This window comes from Polypterus senegalus, chromosome 16, assembly GCF_016835505.1.
Source record: "Polypterus senegalus isolate Bchr_013 chromosome 16, ASM1683550v1, whole genome shotgun sequence".
Taxonomy (NCBI): Eukaryota; Metazoa; Chordata; class Cladistia; order Polypteriformes; family Polypteridae; genus Polypterus; species Polypterus senegalus.
In genome coordinates, this window is record NC_053169.1 from 1946688 (window position 1) to 1962574 (window position 15887).

Sequence of the window (15887 nt, forward strand, 5' to 3'; positions counted from 1 at the left end):
CGCCAAGTGTCCGCTTTTTTAACACTTGCAGTCTCCGCAGGCGACTCTCTCTGCGTGGCTCACACACCTGAACTGTTCTGCGTGCGTCTCCCTCTTTCGTCACGAGACGTCACCAAAGCCAAACTGACCAATCACATTGCTCCAGAGTACTGACCGCACAGACTTTAGTGTTCAGGTGGATAGATAGATTTTTTGCTATTAAGTTTTATATTTCATTTACTTAATTTTTTACGTAATTGTTTTTTTTCGGTTATGTAATGCATCTACAGCGTCTTCAGAAAATCTTTACACCACTTTTACTTTTCACACATTTTTCTTATGTCGAGGCATCCTGTTAAAATCGTTTCCGATCGTTTTTTTCCCCTCATCAAGTGACATTCAGAATGACGAATCAAAAACCGACGTTTTAGACATTTTGGCAAATTTCTTAAAAATAAATAACTGATAAGTCCCAATGATGTAAGTTTTCCGACCCTGTCTTCGGTACCCCTCCATCCCCAGCCCCCAGTCCCCAGTCCCAGTACCTGAGGACCCACCCCAGGCAGCGGTGAAGAATCTGGAACTGGCCTGACATCTGATAATACAATAAATGTCCAGTAGTGGAGTTCAAATTTAAAATGATTACAGCAATTGAAATGGGCCGCTTGCATTTAATTTGACAACAAGTAAGTGAGCCTAATCTTTGGATCCTAATCAGGTGCTCATTGCATATTCCTGGCCACGGAGGAAATGACAGACGAAAGCCGCTTAGCGATGTTAAGGGCGCCCGGCACAATCAGAGGCCTGTCTGTCTCTTTTATGTCTGAACAAATGAACGACCGCTAATTGGATAGCGAGAGCCGCAGAGGAGCCGAGCGAGCGCTCAAACGGTTATTATGTCCTCACTTTCCCCCCTTCACAATGGCACCGCACACGGTCATTAAGTGGGCGTGCAGAGGCTGACATCCTCGAGGAAGCGAGGGGCAAAGTGGAGCCAGCTGGAGTGGGGCTGGAGACGTTGTTCGAAGTTACGAGTTTGCTCGAAGTGATGCTGCTTATGGTGACAGAGAAGCGCGTTTCTCGTTTGCTGTCATTATTGTGAAAAAGAGACATAGCGGGATCATCTGTGCACGAGATGGCGGTTCTTTGTTTTATTCATATTGCCTTATATAAATGCGTTACTCCTCTGTTATGTTGTAAAGGAAAGATAAAATACGAGTTAATTTAACGTTTCTTAATCAGTGGGTCGTGAGGTTTTTGTTTTTTTTTTATAATGTTCCGGTGATCACGTCGGTTCGACAGTGACAGTCGTGCTCATTGATTCATGAAGGAGGGCCACACACCCCTTCCTGTTGTGACAAATTGCGGTCGATTCACCAGGAGGGCGCAACCCTCAATTGGCACCCCACAAGGTTGAGTAAAACCCCGGCTTCACTGGCGGCTCATCGAGTCACAAGAAAACCGAGCAAACAATAGCACTCTGGCGCCCTCTAGTGTCACCATAAGAACTCGGCTGCCTGGAGATTCGCCTTCACGCTGCACGTCTGCTGGTCAAATGATTGTCTCTTGTAGCTGACGGTGCTGAAGAGATGGAGGCGTTCCATCCCATAATCATTACCCCGATGTACTGTAGGCCGGATTAAGACCCCCCACCGGCCCCTGAGTGACTTACCTCCTCAACAGAGAGTTCATTATACTTTTGACAATGCAGCACACAGACACCTACCTGGTCATTTTATACAGTGCTGCATTTTTCATTTTTGATTTCAGTCCAAGACTTTCATCAAGTGGAGGGGTCAGCAACTGTTTGGTTTATTGGCCATTTCAACTCACGGTTGATCATTTCCCAGATATTCAATCGTTTAACCAGCCCTGGGCCAACTGACTATTTGGTGCACGGATTGGTAAAATCGCCTCTTGCTGCCACAGGCCCCATCTTTGCAGTATGTCTGCCTCCGGTAAACCAAGCTAAAAACAAAGGATTTAAATTAATGAGATCAGCCGACTCGCTTCATTCTTTCAAAAAATCAACAACGTCAAATGCATTTCTTCGGGAAGCCATTGAACCTGCGCGGAGTGTTTGACCCTTCGTGACATTTACCCTCTCCGTCCAGACGCTCACGATGATTCATATTTACATCATCAATTCGGTTATCTATTCAGGTTTTTCTTTTCTAGATGTTTTGCATATCCTGTATTTATATGTCTTATACAGATATTATTTGTATCCTATGTTGTATATGCCTGGTTGTTCTTTCTGAATTCCTGTGACGCGCTTTGAGCATGGGAAAGGCGCTATATAAATAAAATGCTTTGTTAATATTCGTATTGACTGGCATGGTGGCCTAGTGCCTTAAAGTAAGGAGACTAGGGTTCACGTCCCGGGGTCCCTCCCTGCATTGACCTTGCATGTTCTCCCCGTGTCTGTGTGGATCTCCTCCAGGGGCTCCAAGTTTCTTCCTGTTGTCCAAAGACGTGCAGGTTAGGTGGACTGGCAGCGCTAAACCGGCCCACTTAGTGTGTGTGGCTGCTGTGTGTTGTGAAGGACTGGCACTCTGTGTAGGGTTTGTTCCTGCCTTGCGCATTATGCTAGCTGGGATGGGCTCCAGAAAAGACCCTGGTCTGGATTAAGCTGGTTAGAAAACGACATGACATGATTATTATCTGTTGTTCTTGTTTATGATACACTTAAGCACCTCAGCTGGTTAAGTTTGCAGATGATACCAAGATAGGCGGACTAGCAGATAATTTGGAATCCGTTATTTCATCACAGAAGGACTTGGACAGCAGACAGGCTTGGGCAGATTTGTGGACGAGGAAATTTAATGTCAGTAGACGTAAAGTATGACATGTAGGAAGTAAAAATGTGAGGTCTTAATACATAATGGGAGGTCAGAAAATCGAGAGTCCACCTTATGAGAAGAATTTAGGAGTCGTAGTGGACTCTAAGCTATCGACTTCCCGACAGTGTTGAGAAGCCATTAAGAAGGCTAACAGACTGTCAGGTTATATAGCGCCTTGACGTGTGGAGTACAAGTCACAGGAGGTTCTGCTCAGGCTTTATAACACACTGGTGAGGCCTCATCTGGAGTCCTGGGTGCAGTGAGGGTCTCCATAAGGACATAGCAGCACAAGAAAAGGTCCAGAGATGAGTGACTAGGCTGATTAAAGGACTACAGGGGATGAGTTATGAAGAGAGATTAAAAGAGCGGAGCCTTTAGAGTTCAAATTAAGAGGAGACCTGACTGAAGTGTTTCAAATTATGAAGGGAATCGGTCCAGTGGATCAAGACGAAGACTTTAAAATGAGTTCATCAAGAACACGGGGACACAGTTGGAAACTTGTGAAGGGTAAACGTCGCACAAACATTAGGAAGTTTTCTTTACACAAAGAACGATAGACACTTGGAATAAGTGACCAAGAAGTGTGGTAGACAGTAAGACGTTAGGGACTTTCAAAACTCGACTTGATGTTTTCTTGGAAGAAATGAGTGGACAGGACTGGCGAGTGTTGGTGGGCTGAATGGCCTGTTCTCGTCTCGAGTGTTCTAATGTTGTAATGAATTAAGCCATTAAATTTCTGATAAACACCCTGAATTTGGGCGGCTTACTCTAATTCAGATGTTTGTGAATCTTTGGGTGGCACTGTCGAGTTTCTGTCTGTGTGTGTGTGTGTGTGTGTGTGTGCGCGCGCATGCGAGTGCCCTGTGAGGCTCAGACGCTCGTCAAGCGCTGGGGTTGCTGGGATAGGCTCTCGCCTCTGCAATCCTGCACCACGTCTAAGTGGGTCTGACTGTGGACTGATGGGCTTTAAAATATAACAAAGTGGTGCCTGTTGATACTGTAAATGCATTCAAATGTGGATTTACTTGCCTTTCTCTGATTGTGTCCATGCACAGGTCTTGCTGGCTTTGCTCGTCTCTGCCCAGGAGATCAGTACGAAGTAAGTGCCGCCTTTAATTCACTAAAAAAAGTTTCTTCAAACGTCAGCGACAAGCAGAGCTATCAACTGGAATGAGTCAGCAATGACCATAAGTTGGAATCCCACTGCCTTAATTTCATGTGCCGACGCAAGTTAACCCAATTTCTTTTTCCTAGATATTTATGCACTATGGCCGACAGCGTTGGAAAATGAAAGGGAAGATCGAAGTTAATGCAAAGCAAACCTGGGACGGAGAAGACATGGTGTTCCTACCAATGATTCGGGATCGCATCACGATCAAGGTGCTGTGTCGTCAATGTCCTCTCGTCTGGGTAACCACAGACTGTCATGTGGTGAATGATTTTGTTGACTTTTACCTTCGTCCCAGTTTTATTTTCTGGGGTCCTATACTGACCCTATTCTCCCCTTTATATTATTTATCTTTATTCTTTATTTCTTTCATTTCGCCTTATACAATTTCTTGTATTAGGAATTTGTTAGCTGGAGACAGTAAGCATGGTGTTGATTGAAAATGGTGCCATGGTGCCAACCAAAAGTTAGAATTACTACCAGCACGCTCCTACAGTAGTCGGACCGTCGTAGTGCGTCCTGCTGGGGTCCACTAGAGTCTCATTGGAGGCCAGCCTCTGCACCAGCTGCTTGGTAATATTCCCCTCATCGATGTCCAGCTCCACAGGCTTCAGTTCAGACGTGTCATCCGTGTCTTGCAGGAGGCAATCAGAAACACTGGAGTCTGAATGAAGGTCGTGGCTCATGGGGTCAGACAACAGGGGACAGTGACCAAAAGTGAAAAGTGAAGTCTCATTGTGTCCAAATTCCTCAGATTTTGTGTCATTAATGTCCAACATGTCCTCTTGGATGCTTAAACTAACCGTGGTTTCCTCTTCCTCTGTGGAACGTGATGTTGTGTCATTGTCCGGAGGTGTAATGGTAATCTCAGGATTGCTCTGGTCAAAGTCTGAGGCTGTGCCTATGGACAGCTGGATAGAGTGCCTTCTGGTGGGCTCATTGAAGACCATGGAAAAGTCATTCAGACTGTTGGCTGCGATTCCGTTTTCTAACGAGTCATCAGGAGTAGAAGGCTGAAAAATACAAAGTCGTGTTAGAAATGCAAAGGTGAAGCCTAAGGGAGGTGTGAACAAGAACCCAACGGTCAATCTGACAGAACTTGAGAAGTCCTCGGCTGAGATGGGAGAACCTGTTGGGAGGAACATCTCAGCAATACTCCATGAATCGGATGTAGAGGGAAGAGTGGCTAAACGGAAGCAACTCTTGAGTTAAAAGTGTTACGGCTCTAAAATCATAATGAAAAGGAGCCAAACTAGAATGTACCCTGGACAGGATGGCAGCCCATTGCCAAGCACCCACACACATTTGATCTAACCCACCTGACATGGAGATGACTCAGAGGAACAAAGGGAGGAGGTGCAAAATCCATGGGAGACAGTAAGCATGGTGTTGATTGAAAATGGTGCCATGGTGCCAACCAAAAGTTAGAATTACTACCAGCACGCTCCTACAGTAGTCATGTATCTCTTATCTGAATTTTAATGGATCATTTACAGAATATGCCCTGCGGTGAGCTGGCGCCCTGCCCGGGGTTTGTTTCCTGCCTTGCGCCCTCTGTTGGATGGGATTGGCTCCAGCAGACCCCCCGTGACCCTGTAGTTAGGATATAGCGGGTTGGATAATGGATGGATGGATGGAATTTGTTAGTTTTCGAAAACCCCTTGGGGTCAGAGCGCAGGGTCAGCCATTGTACAGCACCCCTGAAGCAATTACAGGTTAAGGGCTCAAGGGCCCAGCAGAGTAGTGACGGGGATTCAAACCGACAACCTTCTGGATACCAGCGCAGATCCTTAGCCTCAGAGCCACCACTCCGCCCCGAAGAGAAATCATTTCTCGTTTAGATTTAACCAAAATGCTTCACTCGTGGCACTCTGTGGTCAGACACCACTTCAGTTCAGCACTTCCTCCCCACTTCTCTTCTTTACCCCTATAACCTTAGGCAACTGGACAGAGTGAAGCATCAGGCAAGAGAAAGAGCTACACTTTGAACTATGTATTATGGGTAATACATTTTATTATAACTAGTGAAGTACAAGCCACTAGAATGTGGCTTTGTAAACCGAGACCATACAACCTGACTAGATGTGTACTTTCAGGTGACACAATAACCGTATATTGTACCTGGCTGCAAAAGGTTTAAAGAAAGCAAGCTGTTGTCAAGTTGAGTTCCAGGATTGAACTGATGATGTTTTAGAAAATGGCGGCTTTATAAGCCAGGAACCGGAAGTGTGACGTCAGTCAGGGTGCCAGAAGTGATGTTAAATCCGGCAGGTTTTCCCAGATTTGGTCTGTAGAGATAACAGAGGTAGGTTTAGTGCACCCTGCCGCCCCCTGGCCTGGTGGGTAATTACCTCCACTTGGTCCGCTCAGCTCCTTCTTAGTCACACGTGTGTGACACAACATAAATCACAGAATCAAAAGAGACGAGATGAATCTGAACCCTAACCAAGTGAGGAACTGAGGCTGAGACACGACACTTTATGTGTGGCCAGGGCTGCTTATGGTTTCTGTTTCTATGCATAAGCAATAATCACAGAAGCCGTAGAGAGACTGCTCTTCCGTCTTGTGCTGTTTTGTACCTTTCTTCATTTGTTTGGTTTATTTCTGTTTGTTTTCTGGCCATTTGCTTTTCTCTTCTTCTCTGATCACCTGCACATTTTACACAGAAAACAACTGGGCTCAGTTTCGAGACAGCGTCTCCAGGGATTATTATGAGAGACAAGAAAATACCGAGAGATAATAACACAAGCCAAGAGTCATAGTTCGGGCCGGGCCTGTTCGAAACCAGAAGCTCAGAAAAGATTAAAAAGACCAAACACAACTGAGCACTCGGCCTACTTGAACTAAACGACCACTAAAGATTTTTCAAGTTTATCCAAGCAAGGAATAACAAAACACGGAATTGATGACATATTTATACAGTAGCTACCACTTATGTCACAGAAACACTTATCACGGTCACGTGGCATATAAGCAGAACGAAATACAAGCTAAACTTTGTGAGAACAAACAAAAATGGTTAGAAATCTCCACAAATCGCTTTCTTAACAAAGACAAACAAAGACACAAAACTCGCATATAGAAACGTGTCATTACTGCCCGTGCAGGACGGAAATCAAATTTAAGATGTTACTGGCAGACATGTCTACATGAGAACTCGGACCGTGAGAAGAAAGGCACGGGCCTTCACATGAGCCAAAGACGGAAAGCTGAAAAATCAAAATGCCAAAACCAAAAGGGAACACACGAGAAGTTTTAAATGTCAAACGATTCAAACATTTGGAGGGTTTTGATAAATGAGAATGATCCAAAAACTGCCACATGATGTCTTACGCCGTTTGGTGGTGGCAGGGTTGCAAAAAACAAAACTGCACAAAATGGCAACTCCTGCTCTCAAAAGTAAACCACGAAAACAGTCAGCACAAAGTTTCGAAGATTTCTACACGGCGAAATCTGTGCTAATAAAGCCTGCAAAAGCCACACCACAAAGGGGACACCCAGATAGAAAATATGCATTGATGCTGCCATCCCTTTCGTCTTAGAAATTATTAACATCTGTCTTTTCCGAGTTTGAATGCTATTTTAATGTGTCTTTAGTGTGTTTCTATCGCAGATTTAATATCTATTTTTATTTTTGCAGGTGGTTGAATCAAAGGGCCTTACTGCCCACGTTTTGGTGGGATGTGTCATTTGTGAAACCAAAAACTTATTTACTTCTCAGCCTCAGATGGTCGCAGTGGACATCAATGACCTTGGCACCATCAAACTCAACCTGGAAGTCATATGGTAGTAAGTATTCATTTTTAGGTGTTATTTTTGAAGATCTCATTGAATGCAAAATGTATTACTTTTCTATAAATAAAGCACCATCAAGTAATGCTTGATACGCCCAAAGGGGCCTTTTCACTTATACCCGGCCAAATGGACAATGAAATGACTGAACATCCATGTATCAGAGTGACCTGGAGGGCACCCCCACTACTCGATGAAGGACTGAGTATCTGCGAGTTGAAATGATCAAGATGGGACCACCACTGCCCCAAGGGTCTTGTGCTGAAATCAAGAGTGAGAAATACCACTTAAACGACCCCATGTTTGTGCTCTGCATTGTTAAAAGTATAACCAACTGTCTGTTAAGGGGTCTTAATCTGGCCTAGTGACCACCCTACTGCCATCTACAAGCCAGATATAGAAAGCAGCAACTCTTCAGTGTCCAAGCTGGAAGTTCTTATGGATCCCAAACCAAATGGCATATAACAGAGACATGTGCATTACTTTTGTCATTCCAACAGGTGGCGCATCACAAACCTTAACAATATTTTTACAAATCCCATACCTAATGGCATATAACAGCGACATGTGCATTGCATCTGTTATTCCAACAGATGGTACATCACAAAAAAGTTAGGCAGATTATACTTTGTGTCCCCAAGGGGAAACTAAAATTGTATCATTTGTAGCTATAAAATGCATTAGGTTTGTCATTCCAACAGATGGCGCATCACAGACACTAACACTGTTTTTACGAATCCCATGCGAAATGGATTATAACAGAGACATGTGCATTGCTGTTGTAAATCCCACAGATGGTGCACCTCAAACCTTAAGACTACTTTTACAAATCCCATACTTCGTGGCATATAACAGAAATATGTGCATTGCATTTGTCATTCCAACATTAACAGTGCTTTTACGAATCCCAAATGGCATATAATAGAGACATATGCATGGCATGGTGCGCTACAAATGTTAACGCTGAGGTCTCCATTGACTATTTCAATTTAACTCCATCTTAGATGGTAGCACAGTTTGTTGTAATTCATTTTGTATTCAAGAAAACTCCTTTCTTTTAGGCTGTTGACTTGGTCTGGAAGGCAAACCCTTTGGTGCTCAATGACTGAGAAATGAAAGAAAGTGTGCCCACTGCCACTATTGTTTTCGTATCCGTGAATATCATATTGTATATTTTTTTCAAGATTTTGTACCATAAATAAACACTTCTTTTGTTTCAGTCCATTTGACCTGGAGGAGTTCAGTCTGCCCACCGGGAATGTCAAAAAAGTCTGTGCACTGCAACGACGGATCTCCATCTACAGCCATGTCACCCCCGACTCGCCCACTTTTAGCGACACGTCCTTTTTTGTAAGTTACATTTTTACAAGCTCTTTATAATAAATTAAGGAGCTTTTTCGTAAAGAGTACTTTAACTGTTTTAGACAGTAAATTACTTCTTTCACTCCTTTCTTTTCTTCACGAACACAAGGAGAGATTTCAGTTTCTGATTTTAAAACAAGGTTTAAAAACCTTTCTGAAAACATGTTTGTCATTATGGATTCTTGAGGGTACCTGGATGGGCAAAATTGGCAAATTTGAAACTACAACACATTAAAGTGTGCAGAAAGTGGGGGAGTCTCAATGCTTTCTGAATCCACTGTCTATTATGAGAAAGTCAAAATGAGATTTTATTCTGTAAATCCATCCATCCATTATCCGACCCGCTATATCCTAACTACAGGGTCATGGGGGGTCTGCTGGAGCCAATCCCATCCAACAGAGGGCGCAAGGCAGGAAACAAACCCCGGGCAGGGCGCCAGCCCACCGCAGGGCATATTCTGTAAATGATCTATTAAAATTCAGATAAGAGATACATGGCTACTGTAGGAGCGTGCTGGTAGTAATTCTAACTTTTGGTTGGCACCATGGCACCATTTTCAATCAACACCATGCTTACTGTCTCCCATGGATTTTGCACCTCCTCCCTTTGTTCCTCTGAGTCATCTCCATGTCAGGTGGGTTAGATCAAATGTGTGTGGGTGCTTGGCAATGGGCTGCCATCCTGTCCAGGGTACATTCTAGTTTGGCTCCTTTTCGTTATGATTTTAGAGCCGTAACACTTTCAACTCAAGAGTTGCTTCCATTTAGCCACTCTACCCTCTACGTCCGATTCATGGAGTATTGCTGAGATGTTCCTCCCAACAGGTTCTCCCATCTCAGCCGAGGACTTCTCAAGTTCTGTCAGATTGACCGTTGGGTTCTTGTTCACACCTCCCTTAGGCTTCACCTTTGCATTTCTAACACGACTTTGTATTTTTCAGCCTTCTACTCCTGATGACTCGTTAGAAAACGGAATCACAGCCAACAGTCTGAATGACTTTTCCATGGTCTTCAATGAGCCCACCAGAAGGCACTCTATCCAGCTGTCCATAGGCACAGCCTCAGACTTTGACCAGAGCAATCCTGAGATTACCATTACACCTCCAGACAATGACACAACATCACGTTCCACAGAGGAAGAGGAAACCACGGTTAGTTTAAGCATCCAAGAGGACATGTTGGACATTAATGACACAAAATCTGAGGAATTTGGACACAATGAGACTTCACTTTTCACTTTTGGTCACTGTCCCCTGTTGTCTGACCCCATGAGCCACGACCTTCATTCAGACTCCAGGGTTTCTGATTGCCTCCTGCAAGACACGGATGACACGTCTGAACTGAAGCCTGTGGAGCTGGACATCGATGAGGGGAATATTACCAAGCAGCTGGTGCAGAGGCTGGCCTCCAATGAGACTCTAGTGGACCCCAGCAGGACGCACTACGACGGTCCGCCAAAGCAGCAGGCACAAAGCCACAGGTGTTTTCTCTTGGGGAATTTAGAGGAGTCCATTTATGAAGTCTGTCGCTTGCTAGAATCCCTACAAGAAATGCACCCGGAGTTACAGGCCCTGAAAAAGGAGGTGATGCGCTTGGAGGATCTGTTGAAGGTAAAAAAAATAAATCAATTATGGATTATAAACAGACATTTGCTTGTCAATAACAAATTTGTTTTGAGGTGTTTTAGGTAAGGGTGATGGAAATTTCAAGGACTCACTGATCATCGGGACCAGAATGTTAGATAATGTGACCTGAGGCAAGACATATTTCTACTCGCCCCCATACAGATCCTTATTAGGTTTGAGTCCGTGCACTTAATCCACGAGCAGGGTTTATAATGCAATACTCCCATGACACATGAACTGTGGGTAAAATAATAAATAGTGTTATTTATGGGAAAAATGGAAAAAAAAATGAACAGGTTTAGTTAAAAACCAATAAAACGCACAAAGCAGGCATTAAATAATTGTTAAGGGTATAAATTCTTCATCATGTCTGTGTGTCTCAAATTTTACACAGTCAATTTTCGTTTTCCACAAAGGTTATGTTCCTAAAAAAAAAAAGACAGTGGACGTGGATAATTGAAGCACTGAGAGAAATGGGGTTAGGTTAGGGTAGTGGACAGGGCCGGATTAAGGTGGGTGCTATTGATGCTGCAGCATGAGGCCCATTCCTGAAATAGGCCCAGATGAAAACAGACGAGAATTTTCCGGAAGCTGAACAGTTTTCCTTTGCTATATTAACCTCAAAATAATTCTTAGAATGAAATTTGGAGTCTGACTTTCGGACGCCTAGACACAGCGTTACTTATTATACAGTTACTATTGTTCTTTGCGCTGTGACGTAACTATAACGTCGTTGTGTTTATTGTTAACCAAAGATTTCAAGTTAATGCTATCAATGTTATGTTAAACAGTTTACTTAGTAATTTAGCTGCGTTTTTTGCAATATCTTGGGGATTCTTGACACTTTATTATTGTTCGGTAAGTGCCATGTAGTGAATTTTTCACATTGAAAGTTAGTTGTACAGTAAAAATCGGTGGCTATTTAAATGGTTATCTGTTAAGATAAAACTAAAAGCTGGTCCGTGGCCCCGGCATGGATGTTTAGAATTTTTTAAATCCTCGACAGGATTCTGGTCTATTATAAAATTTAAATCGTGGACAAATTTTTACCCTCAAGAGGCTGAACTGAGTCACTTTGACCCAATGTCTCTGCAAATTCATTTTTTCTTACTCTGCTTCGTAAAAGAATTGCGAAATTGTGTGTATTTCATTGTTAGGTTTTCTGCATTAAGTGCACTTTTCAGACAATGGCTATTGAATGTTGATGTTACATAGTCTGATGTTAATCTCGAGTTGTTACGATACTATGTCGTTATTATTATTCATGTTCAATATGCTGAAACAGAAACCAAGCCTGGACGGGACACCACTCCATCACAGGATAAACAGGCTGGCTGGTTGTGTCGCAAGCAATTAAAGCTCCTTAGTCAGTCTGAGTGCGCATGTACGGCGAGTGTCGAATGCACCTGCACCAACGGCGAGAAATAATAGGCCTTTTTTTGCGTTGCACCATCAGGCCCAATTTCATCGTAATCCTGCCCTGGTAGTGGAGGATGCTCCCCTGTAGGGGAAATGCAGGGGTATACAGATTAGAGTATTATATTTAATCGTAAACAATTTTTGGACCCAGACAAAGAAATCTCTACTAAATAAAATATGAAATCTTACTAATTTGTAAAACTCCCGTACTAAAATTACTTAAATATAGACTATAAAACCCAAAGAAAGCCATAAAATCTCCACATACAATAGGGATTCCAAAAAGGATGTCATCCTATGTTATGCTAAAATCATGACCTTAAAAATTAGGTATAAAATAGATATTAATAAATACAACATAAATTACAAATTATCTAAATATCTAAAAATCTTATAAACGGATCACTTATAGGGTTACAAACATGCCCCATTCTACTGACTTAACATCAGGGTTGTTGTTCTGAATTTTAAGATTATGGATTAAAAGTAATTAATTAATATTAGGCATATAAATAGGGTTAACGCATCTGTTAAAATTAATTATAGCCTAAAATCACTGACTTAACATCAGGGACCCTTTTTAGTGACTTTAAGTTCCGTGTTTCGTCTGGTGGGATGCTAACTTGAAAGGGAAGGCCTGGTGGGGGGATACAGAGTCAGTTGGACCGCGAGGCTCGGTAATGATCCTCCCACTGATTCCCTTACAAAAAGCTTGAGAAGCCATTCACTTACTGAATAGTCTACTAGGTGCTCCGTCAGAGGCTGTGAGCGACCACAGAGGTGCTGAACCGAGGACCTCACTAAAGCACCCAGTCGGTAGTTGCAATGATCAGTATGTACCAAGTGTAGGAACTTAATCAGTGCGAGCTTATGACCTGCACTTGCTACAGTAGGAATTCCTCGTTCGTGGGGAACAATTGGAAGCAACAGTCCCCATCACAAACGTAGATCAACGCCTTACCAATGCCTGCTGGCGCAGTGTAGACACAAGTCGATCCTTTCAGTGTGGTGTGCAGACAGCTTTGGAAATCAAAGGACATCACAGATCTTGCTCAGTCTCACTGTGATAAGAGGTCTACGGTGCAGAGCAGGTTTAAAATAAATAAGGTTCCAATCTCTCAGTAGGCATGGGTTTGAATCCCACCGCTGCCACCTTTTGTGACAGACCGGGTTGAAGATGCTCCTAGACTTGACAAGGGAGGTTGGAGCCCACCTGGACCGACACACTCACATATTGCTCATGAGCTAAAGGGCTCACAGAATTGCCACATGGCCGCCAATACATCCCCTCCCGCCCCGTAGTCTGTCTCCGCCCCATCCCTTTGACCATAGTGAGGACCTTATCTTTGAATATTCTGTTAATTCTATTCTGCCCATCTAAAACTAATAAAGCATTGAGGTCAACCATTCAGAGAGAGAGATTCTTAATCTGTCATTGTCTCTTTTCGTAGAGTAAGGCGTCCTTGCGGAGCAGCAGGTCTTCCAGTCTGAGCCTCACCGTGGAGAGTGCCCTAGAAAGTTTCGACTTCCTTGACACCTCCGATTTTGAAGATGATGAAAATGGTGAAAATCAGGATGGGTTTCAAAGAAGTTCCATGTCACCCTCGGTGTACCTTGAGATGGATACCGAAAAGGACTGGTGAGTCACTGGAGGGAGTGGAAGCAGGATAGACGTGGCTGAGTTCTTTCTGTGTTCTGGTAGTGAAGCACCACTGCGATTTCTATTTGATTTTTTTAATACAAGGTTATCTAAAAATGTAGTTGACATTTTCGGGCTTAGAAAATCAGTAAATTTGACACATAGACAACAATTTTTGGATAGACCATATTCAAAATCTGGTGCTCATTTGATCATTCAGTGAGGTCTGACTTATTCAGTCAGTGGGTGAACAAGGAGTCAGATAGGGCCACCCAAGAAAAACTTCTACATCTTCTACTAAGACTTTTCAAACTTTCATGTGAGGTCACGATATTTGACCAGACTTCTCTATTCTTGTCTGTCATACACTTCTTCACCTGATACCCCATTCTCCCTTAGATTCCCCTTCTCATGGTCCATTTACTTTCTCCTTGGTTGTCCTCTTCACCTCTGTATCCATGATTCATCTCCCCTCTCTTCTCATGACATGTCCGTATCACTTTAAACTTCTTTCCTGTATTTTATTTTAGAGATTTACCCAACTTTAACTGAACCCTACCTCTGATTATCTCATTCCTAGTCTCATTAAGCTTCGTTTCTCCATAAATTCATCTTAATATTCTCATTTCCGTAGCCTCCAGACAGTTTCTTTTCATTGTTTTAGAGCAGTGGCCTTCAACTTGCGGACCAGCAGAAGATGAGAAAATCTTCATGGACCAGGGAGGTTGAAAATACAATGAACTCATTTACTCTTGCATCATAACTCCAGATTGACTAACATTAGACTGGGGGCCCTGGCCACAAGAAATCTTCATGAAGGAGGATTTATTGAATAAAAAAGAAAAAGACTACAAAAACATTCAAAAAAGCAAACAAAAAAAAATATCAAAAAGGACTTAAAAGTCAAACAAAATCACAATATTCACAATTACCACCAAAAGCCACCAGAGAACAGTCGAAATGAACCCCATGAATCAAATTGGGAATTCAATTCCCAGCCTTAACTGTGACTGACAGGTGGCCCCTCCCACAAACCACAAGGAGCATGACTTAATTGCAGCACACATACAGACACTATATAATAACCAAATAGAATAAAAGTAAGAGACAATACGTAATTAAACAAAAATAAAATGAACGATATTCAAAAAACAATGAACAATAATGAAAAAATTTCAGACATGAGCGTCAGTAGGCATCACACCCTAGGAACCAAGTTACCAGAATTATTCCAAAACATTTCAATAATTATTTACTGCTCTAATGCTAATCTTTCTGAACATAAAATAGCTCATTAGGATAGCAATTGACGAGAAGAATTCAGAATCCATTGCAGAGTTATGGCACTTACCATAATGTTTGAGATATTATCAAAAATTCATTTGAGGGCTCCTCTCGAGTGCCTCTTTCTGTTGCACGATTTTGGGTGAAAAAACGAATCAGCACATCGTCATCTCATAACAGGCTTAAGTTTCGAGTTTGGTATTTTTCCGTTCAGTCGTTTTAGCTCTAGACCGTCCTTGATAAACACACAGACACCCATCATCGAGATATCAATGTTTTTGTTATCAGGCCTCCCTAAAACATTGAGATCCAACGAAAACTGGAGATCGAAATTTTTGATGAATCTAAAGTTTTCGCTCTTCCCCCATAGATGATAGGTTATGGTTGGGGAGGGCACAGAGCCAAAAATACAATTAAGAATTCTGAATCTTGAAAAAACAAATAATTTCAAATTATATCAACAAAAGTGTGTCTAATTAGTGGTGTTAATTGGTATATAATTGAGGAAAATCGCTGGAGGTTTTTTTCCGTCCAGCTCTTTTAACTCTAGACTGTCCTCGAGAAACTGTGATGAACACACAGACACCCATCATCAAGATATTGATGTTTTCTGTATCAGGGGACCCTAAAACATCGAGATCCAATGAAAACTGGACATCGAAATTTTTGACAAATCTAAAGTCTTCGCTCTTACCCCATAGAGATGATAGGTTATGGTGTTGGAGGGTGCAAAGCAACATAACTAAGAAGACATAAAAGAAGGACTTTAAACAAGA

At 42.6% G+C, this 15887-nt stretch overlaps 1 protein-coding gene across 1 annotated transcript in view; it reads left to right on the forward strand.

Moving 5' to 3' along the window:
• Positions 1-15887, forward strand: part of ripor2 (RHO family interacting cell polarization regulator 2) — a 49210-nt gene that overhangs the window by 20634 nt on the left and 12689 nt on the right. Inside the window, exons 9-14 of the mRNA XM_039738985.1 lie at positions 3878-3921; positions 4077-4202; positions 7631-7779; positions 9003-9132; positions 10086-10754; positions 13640-13827. Coding sequence (XP_039594919.1) covers positions 3878-3921; positions 4077-4202; positions 7631-7779; positions 9003-9132; positions 10086-10754; positions 13640-13827 — 1306 coding nt within the window. The remainder of the gene's footprint in view (positions 1-3877; positions 3922-4076; positions 4203-7630; positions 7780-9002; positions 9133-10085; positions 10755-13639; positions 13828-15887) is intronic.